At 41.9% G+C, this 17,733-nt stretch overlaps 2 protein-coding genes across 4 annotated transcripts in view; one reads left to right on the top strand and one right to left on the bottom strand.

Moving 5' to 3' along the window:
* Window positions 1–950: 950 nt before the first annotated feature.
* Window positions 951–2,837, top strand: Crh (corticotropin releasing hormone). Its single transcript, NM_031019.2, has 2 exons — window positions 951–1,110; window positions 1,802–2,837. The coding sequence occupies exon 2, from the start codon at window positions 1,816–1,818 to the stop codon at window positions 2,377–2,379; it is 564 nt and encodes a 187-aa protein (NP_112281.1). The 5' UTR covers window positions 951–1,110; window positions 1,802–1,815; the 3' UTR covers window positions 2,380–2,837.
* Window positions 2,838–3,718: 881 nt separating this feature from the next.
* The window catches only part of Trim55 (tripartite motif-containing 55), a 48,773-nt gene continuing 34,758 nt past the window's right edge, over window positions 3,719–17,733 (bottom strand). For 2 of the 3 annotated variants that reach the window (XM_087628466.1, XM_087628471.1), the window contains one exon: window positions 3,719–4,738. In XM_087628466.1, coding sequence (XP_087484592.1) covers window positions 4,728–4,738 — 11 coding nt within the window. In that variant the 3' untranslated portion in view covers window positions 3,719–4,727. 3 annotated transcript variants of the gene reach the window in all.

Raw genomic sequence — 17,733 nt, 5'->3', positions numbered from 1 at the left:
ATTTTTTTCAGGTTATCAAGCAGCTTATGTTTGTTCAACACAAGAATTAGAACAATGCCTCCCTCCTTGGGTTTGCACTGTAGACTGGGAATAGACTTTTTAATGCACACAGCTCACCGTGGTCTTCTTAGGAGAGCAGAAAAGTCCTGATTAACTTTAGATTCTGAGAGGAGACCCATAGGAGACCCGAGATTCACTTGAACCTGAGGTTTTTGTTAAGAGTCTTTGTTTACAGCCTTCATTATTAGAATAGCTCTTTTCTCATGAAGAAAAACACGCAGCTGGTTTCAAAAACCTTATTGGTCTTGTCTTCAGATCCACAATTCTTTTATCTGCTCTTGGGAAGACTAAGGAGCTAAAAGCTAAGACTTGGTTGTCTCTGTCCCCTAGTTCTTCATTCTCCTCCAGGCAGAAAGATGGCAGGCCATAGTAAAGACATATTTCAGATACTAAGATCTTTCCTGAGAGTACAACATGACAGAAAAGTTAGGTGGGAGTGGTGAGACACCAGGAAATGTCCAAATCCACCCCCTTAATGGTGGCTACCTTCTTGGCAGCTCTGCACTCCCCACCTCTTTCTCTCTCCCACTCTGCCTCTTTTCTGGTCTGTATCTGGCCTATCATAGTAAGAGGTCAGTATGTTTTCCACACTTGGATAATCTCATTCAAGAATTTTTGTCAATGGACAAGTCATAAGAAGCCCTTCCATTTTAGGGCTCGTTGACGTCACCAAGGAGGCGATAAATATCTGTTGATATAATTGGATGTGAGATTCAGTGTTGAAATAGCAGAACCCTGTCCCTCGCTCCTTGGCAGGGCCCTATTATTTATGCAGGAGCAGAGGCAGCACGCAATCGAGCTGTCAAGAGAGCGTCAGCTTATTAGGCAAATGCTGCGTGCTTTCTGAAGAGGGTCGACGTTATAAAATCTCACTCCGGGCTCTGGTGTGGAGAAACTCAGAGCCCAAGTACGTTGAGAAACTGAAGAGAAAGGGGAAAGGCAAAGAAAAGGAGAAGAGAAAGGAGAAGAGGAAGAAAACCTGCAGGAGGCATCCTGAGAGAGGTACCTCGCAGAACAACAGTGCGGGCTCACCTGCCAAGGGAGGAGAAGGTAGGCAGCGCCTAGATGGGCGCCACCAACTTTGTGCTGCCTGAGCTGCTGTGGTGCGCCCCGGAGCCAGCTGCCCAAGTGCTGGAATGCCTGTGCCTATGCATGTATGTGTGTCGCTAACTGTGCCTTAAAATTCCGATGACAGCCGCGATGTGGCAAAAAGCTAAGTTAGACGGCGGCTGCGGCTGCTCATCTTTATGCACTCAATCCAATCTGCCACTCATTGCTCATAGTCTGTGTAAAGAATGGCTCCCTTATTGTGTCCCATACCCGCAAGCAAAGGGAGCAAGGGCAGGAATGGAGACAGAGAGGAGGAGGTAGTTCTTAATTTGGAAGAAAATGATGTCCGAAAGGGGCGATTAGAGCGGGCGAATAGCTTAAACCTGTGGCACTTCTCCGGGCTCAAGAAAGTCAGTTTGGGGAAGACTTAGGAAGAGGAGTCAGGGGGTGTCCCTTTTAGGTCTCCAAGGAAGGGTCACCTGCAGGCTCGCACCATATGAGCTTTGCAGGTACATAGCTTCAGCACCGCGGACAGCGTCACAGAAGCCCAGAGCCTGTCTTGTCTGTGTCTGTCGGATAGGAAGTCCCGCTACACCTTCCAGCTGAGCTAAACTCTAACCAGTCTTACCTCTCTCCCCCACCTTCTCTTTCCTCCACCTTGTCTCTCCCTCTACCCCAACCTCGGCTGCAGAGAGCGCCCCTAACATGCGGCTGCGGCTGCTGGTGTCCGCGGGCATGCTGCTGGTGGCTCTGTCGCCCTGTCTGCCTTGCAGGGCCCTGCTGAGCAGGGGATCCGTCTCTGGAGCGCCGCGGGCCCCGCAGCCGTTGAATTTCTTGCAACCGGAGCAGCCCCAGCAACCTCAGCCGATTCTGATCCGCATGGGTGAAGAATACTTCCTCCGCCTGGGGAACCTCAACAGAAGTCCCGCTGCTCGGCTGTCCCCCAACTCCACGCCCCTCACCGCGGGTCGCGGCAGCCGCCCCTCGCACGACCAGGCTGCGGCTAACTTTTTCCGCGTGTTGCTGCAGCAGCTGCAGATGCCTCAGCGCCCGCTCGACAGCAGCACGGAGCTGGCGGAACGCGGCGCCGAGGATGCCCTCGGTGGCCACCAGGGGGCGCTGGAGAGGGAGAGGCGGTCCGAGGAGCCGCCCATCTCTCTGGATCTCACCTTCCACCTTCTGAGGGAAGTCTTGGAAATGGCCAGGGCAGAGCAGTTAGCTCAGCAAGCTCACAGCAACAGGAAACTGATGGAGATTATCGGGAAATGAAATGTTGCGCTTGGCCAAAACGATTCTGCATTTAGCACACAAGTAAAAATAAAAAATTTAAAACACAGTATTCTGTACCATACTGCAGCTCTGATATCATTTGTTTATTTTTATATAGCTTGAAGCATAGAAGATGTACAGGGAGAGAGCCTATATACCCCTTAATTAGCATGCACAAAGTGTGTTTCTTTGTAGTAACAAAACAGCGTTATTTGTATTGCCCACGCTTAGTTTCTATGTGCAAATAAGTGTCTTTATAGCGATATCTTAAAGAAAATGTGGATCCAAGGAGGAAACCTTTAAAAAAGCAGATGGAAGTCACCCAGTTGTTTTTATTTGGAGACACAGTGTAAGAGAATTCATTCTTGAGGGGTGGCTAGGACAAAATGTGTAAGCTCTTTGAATCAACTTTTTCTTGTAAATGTTTCAATAATAAAACATCTTTCTGATCCTTGGTCAATTTGGTTGTGTCAGAGAACGTTGACTATATTTTTAATAAAATCTGAAAGGTTGTTGTGGCTTTATTTTTCCTCTTCAGAAATGGACCCAGCACAAGAAAATAAAAACAATACAACAATCCCCTCCCCAAAAAACAAACCCTACATTTTATTTTCTCCTAAAAATATGAACGTTGTCACATAGCTTACACTAGCCCTGCAATTTGTCCTGGGCTTTCCTCTGTATCTCAGATTTCCCTTCTGAGATTGAATTAAATAATTTTAGAGGTTCCTCCCACCCTTAAAACTTGATAATTTTACAACTAGAAGATCAGTCACAGTGGAAATAGCTTGCAAGCCTAATTAGTTGAGGACCAGGAAGTGTGGGCATCCTGGCAAATGGGTGGACGTCAGAGGACAACTGATGGATGTCAGAGGACTCCTACCATGTGAGTCCTAAGAATTGAACTTGGTTCTTCAGGTCCAAAGGCAAGTGGTTGTACCCACTGTACTATCTCACCAGCCTTAGTTAGGAGAAACTTAATAATGCAAACATTTCAAATAAATAAACATATTTGTGGTAAAAGGGCACTTGGGAAATTTTTTCTTAAAAAAGAATAATAGCTCCACAAATACCTTTCATATTTCTCTCTATCCCAGTCCTAATAACTGCAACTTGTAGGACTGTTATTTGCTTCTAAAATTAAACAGCGTATCTAATTAGTCGGACAATATATTTGCTTTAGTAGTTTGGTTACAGCTATAAAATTTTTAGTTCCATAATTAATACTTTAAAATTAATTTGTATGTATGAAGATGGCACTTCTCTTGAGGCCCTTGAAATGTGCTTGATTAATGGCTTAATAATAAAACATGAATCACTGAATAAATTGCTAGGAGACTAAAGTTCTTAAAAACATTTATTTAGGAGTTCATTTAAAGTAACGTTACACGTATGTGATGAAAGCATGGAGAGAGAGAAGGGAGAGAGGGGAGAGAGAGGAGAGGGAGAGGGAGAGAGAGAGCGCACAGGGGGAGACTGTGTGTATATTTAAATACATGCAGTTGTTCCACAGTTTGCTGAATTGCTGCTATGGCAGACACATAAGAAAGTAGACAGTTCCTCCCAGAAAGTCTTCAATTAAAGTGGCTGTTACATGGATATAAGATTATGAGATATGTAAATAGTATTAGAAAAATGTCTAAAGAATTGCCCTAGACCTTTGGCCTTCTGGACTATGGAAGTGTGGCCACATGTAAAGAAAACTTCTGGCTGTACATCCTGTGACATCTGTAGGGAAGAGGAACCTCTATAGCATTCTACATAGCTTTGGTCAGTGACCAATCTCCATATTTTGATAAATGGGTCAGTTCTGAACTGACACTGAATGTCACCTACCACCTGCAATGCTAAGGAGAAAAGCAAAAGGCACGAGTGTCCGAAAATAACAAGAAGCCCAGAGAGAGGAGAGTGTTCTGCCAGTTTGTAACCGCTCGCCACTCACAGCTGATGTGTACACGCACCACACCTACACACCCTTCAGAATGTTTCTCACCCAATAAAAGCATAAGATCAAGTTTCTTCATCAGAGTATTTTCTGTAATTTTTGTTCTGAGCATAATCATTTTCTCAACAAGTTAGATAAGTCATCTGGAATTAAAGGGTGTTGTTCTTGTTTTGTTTTGGTTTTAGAAATCCTGTCCAGAGGTCCCCTTCGTATGCATCACGGTGAATTTCCACCAGGTTTCCCTATGTGCTTCTCAGCCAGGCAGACAGGGGGCAGCAAGGAGAATAAATATCATTCATTTAGGGAATTCAACCAGGAGAAGGAGAAGACGTGGCGAGCTGGCTCAGAATCAGCCCCACCCCCACTCCCCAAGGCTGCAGCCTGTCCCTGGGAAGAAGAGGCCTCAAATCCAATCTGCAAAAGAAGAAAATGTGGATGAGAGGAAGGAGAGAGTAGACCTTTGGAGAATTGGTCCAGTCACTGTTCTACTGAGGAGAGAGGTTGATAATCATAATTACAGGAAGCATAATTATTATTAGGGACAGAAAGCAAGCTCAGGTCATCTTAGTTATGGTCAAGAGCCATTAAAGTGAGTCACACTCATGATTCAAAAGAAAAAGCAATAGCACATGCCATGGAAGGGAGCTCTAGTGGGGAGGGGCCAGGTTTCCCTGCTTCATTTTCCCAAATTAGGTTGTTCATGATCTACTGATGTGACAGTCTCATTCATACACGCAGATATCTAGGCTTACAAAAATCTGCAAAACTATTAAAATCCTGCTAATCCTCATAGCTCAGTGACAGAGTGCTTTCCCAGCACATCTTAGGCCTGAGTTTCATCCCCAATGTCTTATAAGACAGAGAAAGGTGAGGGAGAAAAGAGAGAAGGGAAGGAAGGGGTGGGGAGCCCAAACTAAAATGATGTTGCTATATCATGACATCGCAGTTTATAGTCATATCCATATCAGCTCTCCACTGCTGACATTAGAAGTTTCTACCAGGTTATACTTATGTGCCGCCAGTAGGGGTATGCGTCCCCAACCTCAGCATTAGGTTATTTCACTACTGTGGGGGCACCGGTGTTCATGCACGCAGACTCAGACAGGGACAATGGCACTAAGCCATGCTATCTAAAGAATCATATTGGAGGATATTGCTGACAAAGTGTGGTAATGCATACATTTATATGTTTATAAATCACTTCAACTTGGCAAAACCCCTCAATTTTACAAAGTCAAAGTACTGAGCAAACCCTGAAGTGAATATCTCTAGGCAGGAAAATCTTATAACATTCATACAAAATCAAGTCTAATGTCAAAACTTCTAGAAGATACTTTCAGTAAATATCTGACTGATACGGGTTGTAAATTTAATTCAACTGATCAACTCAATCTTATAAATGAACCTCATGTAGTTTTGAGTTTTTAAAGAAACAGCTCAATGAAACAACAACAACAACAACAAAAATTCCTTTAAAAAAAAGACTTGCAGTTTGATCGTATTCACTCCAAGTGTAGAGAGACCACGATAGTTCTGGTTCGTCCCAAGGGAAGGATTGAGCATGTTCTCACACTTCCCTGGTAAACTCAGCAATACAGAATGCCAAAGGCTCTGAAGCAGTGAGGAGGCATTGTGTACCCAGTGCAGAAGCCCTGGGCTAGGGGTGGGGATCTGATGCCAGGCCAAGCAGAACTTTGGTAAGAATAAGCATATTGCTGCTGTGCAAAGTAGTTTCTAGAGGAAAATGAATGCTTGCCAAACACATTCCCAGATCTCACTATAAACATAGGCCTGAGATGCCATTCAGAAAAACCAACACGAATATAGTGAGTTATTTGGTTTTAGGATTCTCTCTTTTTTATATATATTAAACTGCTTACGGGTAGCAAGTTAATAAGGACTGTGAGGTTATATTAGATTAAAAGTGGAACATTCTATTTTCAGAAGAAAAAAAAAACATTTAAAGACCTGGAATGTCAAGTAAAGTAGGTTTTCTTGGTAATGGGTTAGATGTCCCCTGAGGTGGAGCCACGTGTGGAGGAGTTGAAGGTTCAACTACATAATAAGTTGAGGCTAGCCTGGGCTACTTATGATTTCTGTCTCAAAAAAAGAGAAATCGAGGCAGATAATCCTCAGAGCCCTCTGACTGCCTAGCAGAGTCATCTACCCTTAACCCTAAACTAAACAGCTCAGCTCAGCACCAGAAGACAAAACAGGCAAGGGTGGGTGGGTGGCTGGCGTGATGTTTGGTGTGCTTTTGGAAGTTGCTGGCTTATAAAAGCTTTCCTAAACCAAATATTAAAACCTACCCATTTTAATATTTGTTTTAATGATTTAATATTAAATATTTAATAATTTAATATTTGTTGAAATATTTTAATATTTAAAACTGCTGTTTAAATTTTCACCTGCTGATACTGATAGCTGTCAAAACCAGGTTCAATCATTTGAATTTGCTGTTCTTATATCCAATGGTTCCAGGCATGTTTTTTTGTTGTTGTTCAAGCAATGTAAGCAATGTAATGTAGGATTGATATTGTCCCTTTCAGAGAAGATAGTGACAGAAAGGATCAGGAGCAGAGATTATCTGGAGTATCTTCAGTGTTCATGCTATCTTCTTGGGCTGCAAACTTACTAACCGTTTCAACAAGAAAGCTCCCCTGGCCACTTGGCAGGGACTCTCAGATGCCATTGTTAAGCTTCAGTTGTTAACTTGACACACCCAGGAAGAGGGAACCTCAATCAGGAAAAGGGATTAAGGAATTGCCTGCATCTGATTGTGGGCATAGCTGCTCATTGATGTGTGAGGACCTAGCCCACTGTGGGTGGTACTATTCCTAGGCAGCTGGGTCTGTGCTGGGTAAGAAATGTAGCTAAGCCAACCAGTAAGCAACATCTCCTAAGGTTTCTGCTTTAAGTTCCAGCCTTGATTTCCAGCCTTGGCTTCCTGGGAGGGTGAAGCATAACTAAACCAAATAAAACCCTTTCTCCTCAAGTTTGTCAGTGTTTTATCGCAGCGACAAAGAAACACACCAGGACCCCAGACCAACTGCTTACTAACCCTTTGACATGGGCAAGTGATTAACCATTCTGAGCTTGGCTTTCTCGTCTGTGAAATGGACATTGGACCCTATGTCATGAGGCTGCTGTAAAGGATTGAATAATGTAATATGCACAAAACACTTTGCACATGCCTGCTTCATATGCAGTGCTTCCTCACTCTGTTTCCTTTCTCTCTCTACCTCCCTCTGTCCTCCTCTTATCCCTAACTACAGTGAAGAGACTCCTCTGTCACACAGAATGACTTGGGGGGTATTTCTGGTGAAGGTATACGTGTCAATAATCTCCAGTGAGGAAAGAATGTATGGTAGTTGTATTTACTACCTCACCTTCCCAGAACTGGAGAGGAGTTATATCACATGACTCTTGGGGCATGTGATCAAATCATGGTCATCTGTGATGCTCTTCCATTTATCCCAAATGGTTTAACTCTCTTAGGATTATCTCCGGAGGCATAGAAACCACCACTCAGAAAACCAAAAGCATGCTTTCTTCCTGTAGTCTTCCTAAATGGAGTCCTTTGCTTTGCTTTCCAACAGTGGGCTGTCTTTCATTGTGGAAAGTACATTACTTTTGGCAAGATGTATATCACAGAGCAGAACGGTGTGTTGGTTGTGGCTCCCTCCACTCTGTGTGAAGAAGAGGACAAGGGACCTCCAGTACAAATTATTTCTAAGTTTTAAATTTTTCCTTAGGTGGCTGCGATGTACAACAGTTACAGTCAACCTGACTGAATCTGGAGTTGCCTAGGAGATGTGCTAGTGCATATCTGTGAGGGCCTTTCCAGAGAGCTTTCACTGAGGATTGAAGATGAACTCTGAATGTGGACAGCAGCATTTATGGAGAAAGGAGGAACTTGCTACGTGCCAGCATTCACCTCTCTGCTTCCTGACTGAGGATACAATGTGAGCAGCTGCCTCGTGTTCCTACTCCATGCTTTCCTTGCAATGATGGGCCATGTCCTCAAATTGTGAGCCAGCCACCATATGTCTCCCTTCCTCTGTCTCTCCCTCCTTCCTTCTTTCCTTCCTTCCCTGCCTCTCTTCCTCCTTCCCTGCTTGCTTACCTGTCCGCCCTTTGTCAAGAATCTGGTCACAGTGATACGAATTTGACAAATTCAAAGTTCTTCGTAAAAAGAAAACCAGAAATAGAATAAAGAGGAAGAAGTTCACCTTTGTCTCAAGTCTTGTTGGAATCTGGTCAAAATTCGCAGCAGAAGGATATAACGTACTTTCCCTCTGCTATTCCCCTTAGTGTGACAGAGTATGCTGGATATTCATAAAACAAGTTCCTCGGGGGACACAGAACATTTCCCCGTCCTTTGATATTTTTTTGCCAGTGTTATTAAAAGTGCTTTGAGAAGGGATACATGAATGTCAGCTTGTGACACTAGCTCATTGCTTTGCCTCTCTGGAGAGCGGGGTAAAATGCGGTGCTTCCACACAGGGACATGCACTGTGCAGACATCACCCTTGACCCCCATGTCACCTAGAATCACTCTTGCCAGAGACTGCTGGGCGGCAGACGCAGGAGCAGGTCAGCTTCAGAGTAAGGACAGTATATAGTAGTTTTAAAATATGAATCAGTTATAAACATCAAAAATTCAGGGCTGAAAATACAGAGATAGCCACTGTTCAATGTCGGTGGGAATGTGAACTAGATAATCAGTGTGGAACATTGCACAGGGGAGACACATGGGCCACTGGAATGGCTCAGTGGGTAAACATTCTTGTATCAAGCCCAACTACCTGGGTTTGACTCCCCAGGACCCACAGGGTAGAAAAAGAGAACTGACTCACAAGCTGTCTTGACCTACACACATACCATTCATTATTCTTGCCCTCCCCTGAAGTAAGTATAATAAAAATATTTTTGAAAATTAGACAGACACCATATGGTACAACAACTCCACATCTGTGTATGTGCTCAAAAAAAAAAAAAACCTGAAAGAAAGAATTCGAGCAGGTTTTCACACCATGTCATAGCAATATTATTCACAGCAGCCAAGAAGCAGGAGCAGTTTCCAAAGGAGGGAATAAATAAGCTTTGGCATGAACCTACAATGGAATATCATTTAAAATGTACTCAGATATACACCAAGACATGTGCAAACTCTGAAGGAACCTTCTGCCAAGTGAAATAAATCAGATACACCAAGTAAAACAATGTATGCTCCCATTCATGTTCCTAGTACAGACATATGCACAGAAACAGAGAGTGGCTGCCAGGGCCTGAGGCTGGAGGAAGCAGGGTTGAAAGGTTTTGTTTAATAGGTCTAGAGTTGCATTTCTGCAAGATTAAAACTGTCTGGGGGTTGGTTACAAAATACAGTTAACATTGCTGACACATACGATAAAAAAACTGGTGAAGATGGGAAATGTTTTTCTCCATCCTGTCTCCCCGGCACAACCTTTTTACAAAAGTGACTTAATAAGAAAATATGGTCTTTGAAGTTCTGCAAACAATGCAGAAATGAACTTGTGTGGAATGCGTGATGAATGAAGCAGTCCTTGGTTCTGGACAGGATGTGTCCCTGCCTACCCAGTGCCTGCCACTCCCCTCATCCTGCAAACCTGAAGCACCTTGCCTCCCTCCTGCAGAGTGGGTGACTGCCCACTCTGAGTTTGCACAGCAGCTATGCTTGGAGTGGAACTGAGTGGCCAGGGGTCTCCACTTTGTATATATGTCCGTGTCAATATGTCTGTCACCTGGACCTGCTTTGTCACTAATACCATTTTGTTGATTGGATTTTGTTTTCCATGAGGCTGAAGTTGGCCCCCAGGGCCTCATTGTACACTCTAACTACCAGTTCTGTCATAGATCTCTACCCGTAGTCATAGCTCATAGCACTTAACAAGTGTTTGTTTTGTTTTGTTTTTGTTTGTTTGTTGGTAGGAAACTGTACAACAACAACAACAACAACAACAACAAAAACAAAGCAGAGAAGTAAAAATGCTCAGTGCAGATTTTGTTTGATTTCTATGTTCAATGGATTAATTAAGGCCAGAGAGAGCTAAAGTGAATCTATGGCAAAATTCTTGACAATCAAGGAAACGTGGAACTCTTGTCAGACTCACTTGAGAGCAAATTATTCCCTGGGTGCTGACCATGGGAATCTAATTGAGTGCAGTGACAATGCATGAGGCATTAAATCAGCAGCACCCTTTACCTAAATGCATCTGCCTCACATGGTCCCCTGCATAAATAGCATTGAACAGATGCTGTCCTGGCCTCCACTTGGACATGACTCTCTGAAGCCACACTTGGGTGGGACATTCTTTGAGGCTGGCCCAAAGTAGAAGAGGGAACGTCAATGTCTCCAGCTGCCTGTCAGCTTCCCAGGGTGTGAATTCTAGTCATTTCCCCTTTCCAAATGATCTCTGTGCCGCTCATGACCACAGCCCATCAGTTTACTATACCTGTGTTCTACTCTTTGGGTGATCAAACGCAATGCCATGAGGACATTAATGGATGGTGATGACTTAATCTACACCCTCCTGATAGCATATTACTTAGGAATGTTGAGAGATCAATGATATCAGGCCACTGAAGGAATGGTGGAGTGGGGGAAGGGTGATGAGATCCAAGTGTACACACTCAGGCTGCGACATCCAGTGCCTAAGAGTTTAAGTGGATGCCAATGGGAAATTCAACCTGAAAGAGTCTGGTTACTGCTGCTTGTTAAATGCCATTCTTTTCAGGTCAGTTGAAAAGAACCCTTGCCCAACTATAACAAAGTCTTCTTGCCTCGAGGAATGAGGATAAGGCTAGACTTGAGTTTTCCAAATGGGCAGCCATCCAGCATCCATTCTTTATCTGCTGGTCTGGATCAGAGAATCAAAGCCAGATGTTTAAAACAGGTGTGAGCAGAAATCCTGAGTATTTAGAATACTTATTCAGAAAGAACTATTTCTGAGTCTTGATAGCTTATACATTATACACTCTTGAATGAGAAAGTAAGAACAGCTCAGATCCTTGGCTAGTTACCAGTTGTGAAGGCAACAGAAGTCTGTTCTGTGGCTCTAAGCCTTGGAAATACCATAGGCACTCCATTCATAAGAATGCAGGCATTTCTCCTTAGAACAAATCAAGCAGCATATGATATCATGAAGCACAGGCCTGGAAAAAAATGTATCTAGTCTTCATGAATGCTAGGGGCAAAACAATCGTGAGTCTCTAGACAAGCCAGGAAGGAACAGTAAAGATCATCTCTTCGTGAGAGGGTCTACATTCTTACACCCTGAGTGGTGAGATGATCCCAGGGATGACCTGGGAGATGCACTGCTATGGGAAAATCCTTCTTGGGAAGTGAGGAGTAGAGCCAGAGCAATAGTCTTGGGCCTGTCAACTGGAATTAATGCATTCACATTTTCCTAACCCTGAGGAGAGTGCTGGGACGTGCCCTGCTGTGGATTATTGACGTGGATAGAAAGTCAACCTTCTTCTCAGGTATGGCTCTAACAGCTGGGTCTATTCTCTATGTACATTTTCTCTCTTTCTGAGGGTGAGCCAAATTTTTTTCACACAAGAGCTTCTCTGCATTGTAATAAGTAAACAATCAAATATGAAATTCAAGATGGGCTGACTCAACAATGGAAGACAGGAAGTCGGTTTAAATAAAACTCTTATTTGAAATGGACATATGTGGAGGCCTAGAAACCAACCCCTGGTTCTTTGCAAAGCTTTGCAACCCATCTTGAGTGGTGAATCAAGGTAGAGGGCCTCTTGGTCACAGAGATCCCTAGGGAGGTGCGGGGCAGAGATTAACCCACTCTTTTCCAATGCCAATGTGACCTTCATTAGACTGTTCACCTCACTCTGGGCTTAAGGATATAGACAAAAGTTCTGAGCCCCCAGCTGCTCTGTGATCCTGTGCAAGCCCCTAGGTTCTTACTTCTGTGTGGAGCTGATGTGGGGATTAACCAAAAGAATCTCTGTAGATGATTCTACACATGAAATGAAGCTACATACACACACATCACAGCCGCCACCACAAACCAGGGAATTTGGGGAACATTTACAAAATGTCCCACTTCATCAGCAGTGTAAGAAAAACGGTGCTTCATGAAAATCACTAAGATACACAAATGAAGACAAAGTAACAAGCAAGATGGGCTACACTAGCAAAGGTCTGAGTTAAAGCAGAACAGTAAACTACTTAAAAGTACAGAGCAAACTGGATTATCTCTGTCTTAACAGCTACCCCCAGCACCATTCCCAGTGCCCAGCTCCCCAAGAGAGTCATCTCTAGTGCCCAGCTTCCCCAGAGCTCCCTCTCCAGTGCTCACTCACAAAACTTTGGGAAATGAATTCATGACAGGACTGCAAACAGTTTACATAGTATACTTTGTATAATGGACACATCAATTTTACCTCCCTGTTAAAGTGACAGTTACTACTTGCTCCTGAGAGACAGAGCCTGTAATTTCAAAGTTGGTTTGTCTATTTGACCTTTCAGTAAAATGGCTAAATTGATCATTATTAGAATGTCACTTTCTCAGCAACAGCAGAGGAATAAAAATGCAAAAATAAATAAAGTGTCAGTGTTGTAAGACATAGATGCAAAAGCAATGTTAATAGAATGATCTCATCAAAACACACTTGCTAAGGAAAACTATATTCCCTCTTATAAAGTGACTGCATCTCAGTATCACTAATACTTTTCATTTCTAGCATTATTAAGTGCTGACAATCTTATCCAGTAAACAGAGGCCATTCCTGGGCGCTATCACTTTTCACTTTCTTCCTTGCAGTGAGAATTCCAGCACAAGGTACCCTACTGGACAGTGAGTGTAAGCTTGAATCTCCTGAAACTCTGTATAATCCATCTCAGTGGGGGCTCTGTTTGAAATTAATTTGATACCCTGAATACTTCAATTAAATTTAGGGAACATAGCTAAATTTTCATTCACTTTAGACTGTTTTGGAGAATTAAATAGATCATTTCAAAGAACACAGGACATATAGTTACACTCAAGGGAAATCATGTCCTGTCTCCTGTGTCTGTTAGCTTTATTTATTTCTTAATGCAACGAATACCTTGTGAAATTAATCTCACATGTAGATGCTTCCTGGCCCTCTTACTTCCTGCATTTACCTCTCAATCTCTGGTGGCAGTTAGAGGGATATTTGCATGCTTGAAACAGTAGTGGATGGGCCAATCTCAAAGGTCATTAAAAATGATCGTATTGCTTGCTTTCTTGCTTTCTTATTTCTTTCTTTCTCTTTTCTTTCTCTTTCCATTTTTCTTTTAGAACTGGATGGAGATACAAAGTTCCACACTGGCTATAGCTCTGGATCTTTGGCCCATTGATCATACTGGCTACAAAAATGAGAATGCTTTCAGGGGTCTAAATCTTGGATTGTATGATATCTGATAAGGGTTCATGTCTGACTGGATATAGGTAGTGCTCCGAAAGTCTAGAAATAAAGAATAGGCAATAGCTATCCCCTGCCTGAACTGGACTTTCTGATTACTGCATGTGCCCCCACATACATACATACATACATACATAATACATACATACATACATACACACACACACACACTCATCTTTCTGATCACTACACATACTCTCTCTTCCTCCTTCCAGTCCCCTTTCACATTCTTTCCCTTCCTCTCATCAGCTTCATCATCATTGTTCCTCTGAGGGCATCTTTATAACATGTGCATTTTTAGATCCTGGGTGAAAACTAAGACAGTCATGAGTTGCATTTCCTTGATGACTCGTCCCCTTCGCCTCTGTTTGAAATGAGCCACTGCATTTCGCCTGCACATACCCTCCTCTATGTTAAGATGATGATCCTTAGGCACAGGCCACCCACATTGCTACTGAGGCTCTGTCTCTGAGATGATATGCTACATAGGAAGGAACAGGGCAAGGTACTATATCTTCTTACACATCAGTCCTGAGCCAACGGACCACTGAGTGCTTACAGTCACCTACTCATGGAAGAGCTGCACTGGCAGTTCTGTGGAAACTTCTGCAAATGTAAATGAAATGATGCTAAACAGAACTAATTGACAAGAAATTGTGGATTAGAACCATAAGAAAGCGTGCGTGCGCGCGCGCACGCGCACACACACACACACACACACACACACACACACACACACACACACACACAGAGGCTGCAAAGATGGCTTAGTGGTTAAGAGCACTGACTGCTCTTCCAGAGGTCCTGAGTTCAAATCCCATGCAACCACATGGTAGCTCACAGCCATCTGTAATGAGATCTGATGCCCTCTTCTGGTGTTTCTGAAGACAGCTACAGTGTACTTATATATAATAAATAAAAAAAGGCACACAGGCGTGCACACGTGCATTACAATGGCTAAGTGTACAGGACGATGCACACGTAGGCTAAGATGGAGAGTAGCTGGGTCTCCTCCTTTCTTAGTGGGTGCACACAATAGGCTGTGTGAAAACAGATCGACAGTTTCTAGTGAAGTTATTTATACACCTCTACAACCTAATAGTTCCATTCCTGGCAAATTAACTCAAAATTAATTAAGGGAAATTCTTGGGCATAGGTATGTTATGAAAATGGCATAATATCAGAGATATTAGCTGATACATCAGCTGAAATCAAAACCAAAAACAGAGCCCCACAAAACAAACAGGTCACCAGATCATAGTTAGCTTAGGTACCGCCCTTGGCCCTGTGTATGGTTACAGGAGAATGGAAACCAGGCATATTGGATCCAGATCATGAAACTTTTCCTGCACTCTGCTTTTGGAATAAGACCTAATGATTTTCAACACTATTCTCCTCCCTTTTTATCAGTATGCAAGGTTTAAACATATCATGGTAGCTACAACCGGTATGTGAACAAGGACCATCTATATACACTCTGGGGTGTTCCAGAGCAGACAAGTATGAGCAGAAAAGAGATAAGTTTTGTTATTAAGAAATATTTCATCTTGGGATCAATTGTTGAAGAAAACATAACAATGTTAAATATGAAAGTACCAAAATAGAATTTCAAAATATCTGAGAAACAATCCCACATAGATCTGCAAGATCTATCTAAGTAAATTCATAAGTATAATAAGATATCTCAAAATTCCTTTCTCAGCCATTAATAGAACTGATTACAGAAAATCAGAATGAGTATTGTAGACTTGAACTACATCATCAATCAACTGACTTAAGATATTTATAAACATGAAAGGCAATCACAACACGAAACTCTTGTATTTCCCAAACCAAGTGTATGTTCACCAAACCAAGTCACATTCTGAATGGTAGGTAAATCATAATAAATTTAGAAGGATAAAAGCATATAGATTAATTCTGTTTTCATAATATAAACAAATGGAATCAAATAAAAAAAATCTGGAAAAAATCCCCAATTCTCAAACTTCAGCAACCCTTGTCTAAACTCCTGCATCAGTGAAGAAATCATTACATCAGTCAACAAATGCTTTAAAGAAAATTTAAAAAAGACACATGCAAAAACTCCTGGGATCCAAATAAAGCAATGAACGCTATGGCACTGAACATTCATATTGAAAAACAAGAAAAACAATAAATCAACCAATGAAGCTTTTATCATTAAAAAGAGAAAAATAGAGATAAGAAAAAGTAAACACAAGAAGGCAAACTATACATAATAGAAAAGGGACCAGAGATCAAGAAAAACCAATAAAACTGAAAGTTAATTCTTCAAAAAAAATTAGTGAAACTAATAAATAGTAAAAATTAATTTTACAATTAGATCAAAGGTGACAAATTAATTCACTTGAATCTTTTTTATAAAACTAAAACAATCAGTTGGTGGAGAGAACACAGAAAAAAAAATGGCATAAAAGAGAATTAAGAGAAGAGGCCCATGCAGGTCCAGTCAACTACATTTCTAGAAGGAAGGGGGAGTCTTTCAACAAAGAAGAGAGACTGTGTCAGTGGAACAAATGGGCAGGTACATGACAACCAAGAAAGGAAAACCCCTTCAGCCTCACCTTACATATTCAGACTAACAAAATCACATTGGCGCTTAAAAGCTAAAATTATAAAACACTATAACACATAGGAGTAAATCTTTGTGATTTTAAATTAAGAAAATAGAATATAAGCCAAAACACATAAATGTAAAGTGGCAAAGTTAATAAAAGCTAAACATACATTTCTTTTCAAATCAATACTGTTAAAAGACTAGGTAAATTTGAAAGATGACAGAAGCATTTTAAATAACCATATTGATAGCTACAAAATGACACAAATTTGTCACAGCTCATTAAACTGTACACTTATAATGGGTGAGCTTTAATATATGTATAGTTCAATAAAGCTGGCTTTAAAAACTACACATTTTCTCCCATCTCGCATCAGACTTCCTCTAATGAGCCACAGGATCTTAAGAATCCTTACATGGACATTAGGGCAGACAACACAGATTGCATGGACTTTGCAGCTTCATGAGCTTCATGAAACACCTGTGCAACCACTGAGCTATAAATAAGCACCCAGGGAGATATTTGCAAGTCAGCATGAAAGCATGGTGTTTCCGTGAGAATGTAGCAACAGTAAACACAATTTGAGAAATGCAAAGAATTATCTGTTCATTGGGCATCTCGTGTGATTATTGTTGACTCTGAATGACTCCCGTCAGGCCCAAGTCTGTGACTCCTCTCATGAAAACATCCAGAAATGGATTCTAAACTTCTCAGCACTAAATCCTCACTTTCTAAAGTAGTTGACAGAGGGATGAATATGAGCAAAACACATTGCATGAAACTCGAAAATATCCTCATAAAGTTTTCCCAAAAAAATCAATTAAAAAAATAAACACATGAAAAGCATCCAATGTTATTTCTACCAAACTCTCTTTGCTTCAGCTAAACACATAGTGAACATGAACCAGAAGGGCAGCGTGCACAGGGACAAGTCTTCCTCAGCAGTCTGGTCAAACCAGGTCTCTGCCCAGTTTTCTAGCAGAAATAAGGTGAGAAAGTTCAAGGTTCTTCCTGCAACGAGTGAGAACTAGCACCTTTTAAAACATGAATTGACAAGTGGGATAAATCCAAATATTGAAAACAGTGATTTTTCATAGAAAACAAAGACAAGATTGTTAAGAATCCACCCTCAATCTATTAAAAAGTAGCACCTTCACACCCCTCCACCAGTGTAGAGGGGGTTGATTTCTGTTTTTCCATGACCAGATTATGTAAGAATTATCTGCTTATGTTCTAGAATCAATGGTGGGATTTTCAGGGAATATGTGGAAAGTATCTGGGAATAGGACCATCTTAAAGGATTTACAGCTCAGCCATTGGGGCCGAGGTGTGCTTCAAGGTGAGCAATTTAGCTTGTGATGCTTGGGTTTCTGAGGCAATACCTCCTGACCT

The sequence above is a fragment of the Rattus norvegicus genome, chromosome 2, assembly GCF_021556685.1.
Source record: "Rattus norvegicus strain SHRSP/BbbUtx chromosome 2, alternate assembly SHRSP_T2T, whole genome shotgun sequence".
NCBI classification, from domain to species: Eukaryota; Metazoa; Chordata; class Mammalia; order Rodentia; family Muridae; genus Rattus; species Rattus norvegicus.
Note: the sequence above shows the minus strand (reverse complement) of the source record. Positions and strands in the feature narration are given on the sequence as shown.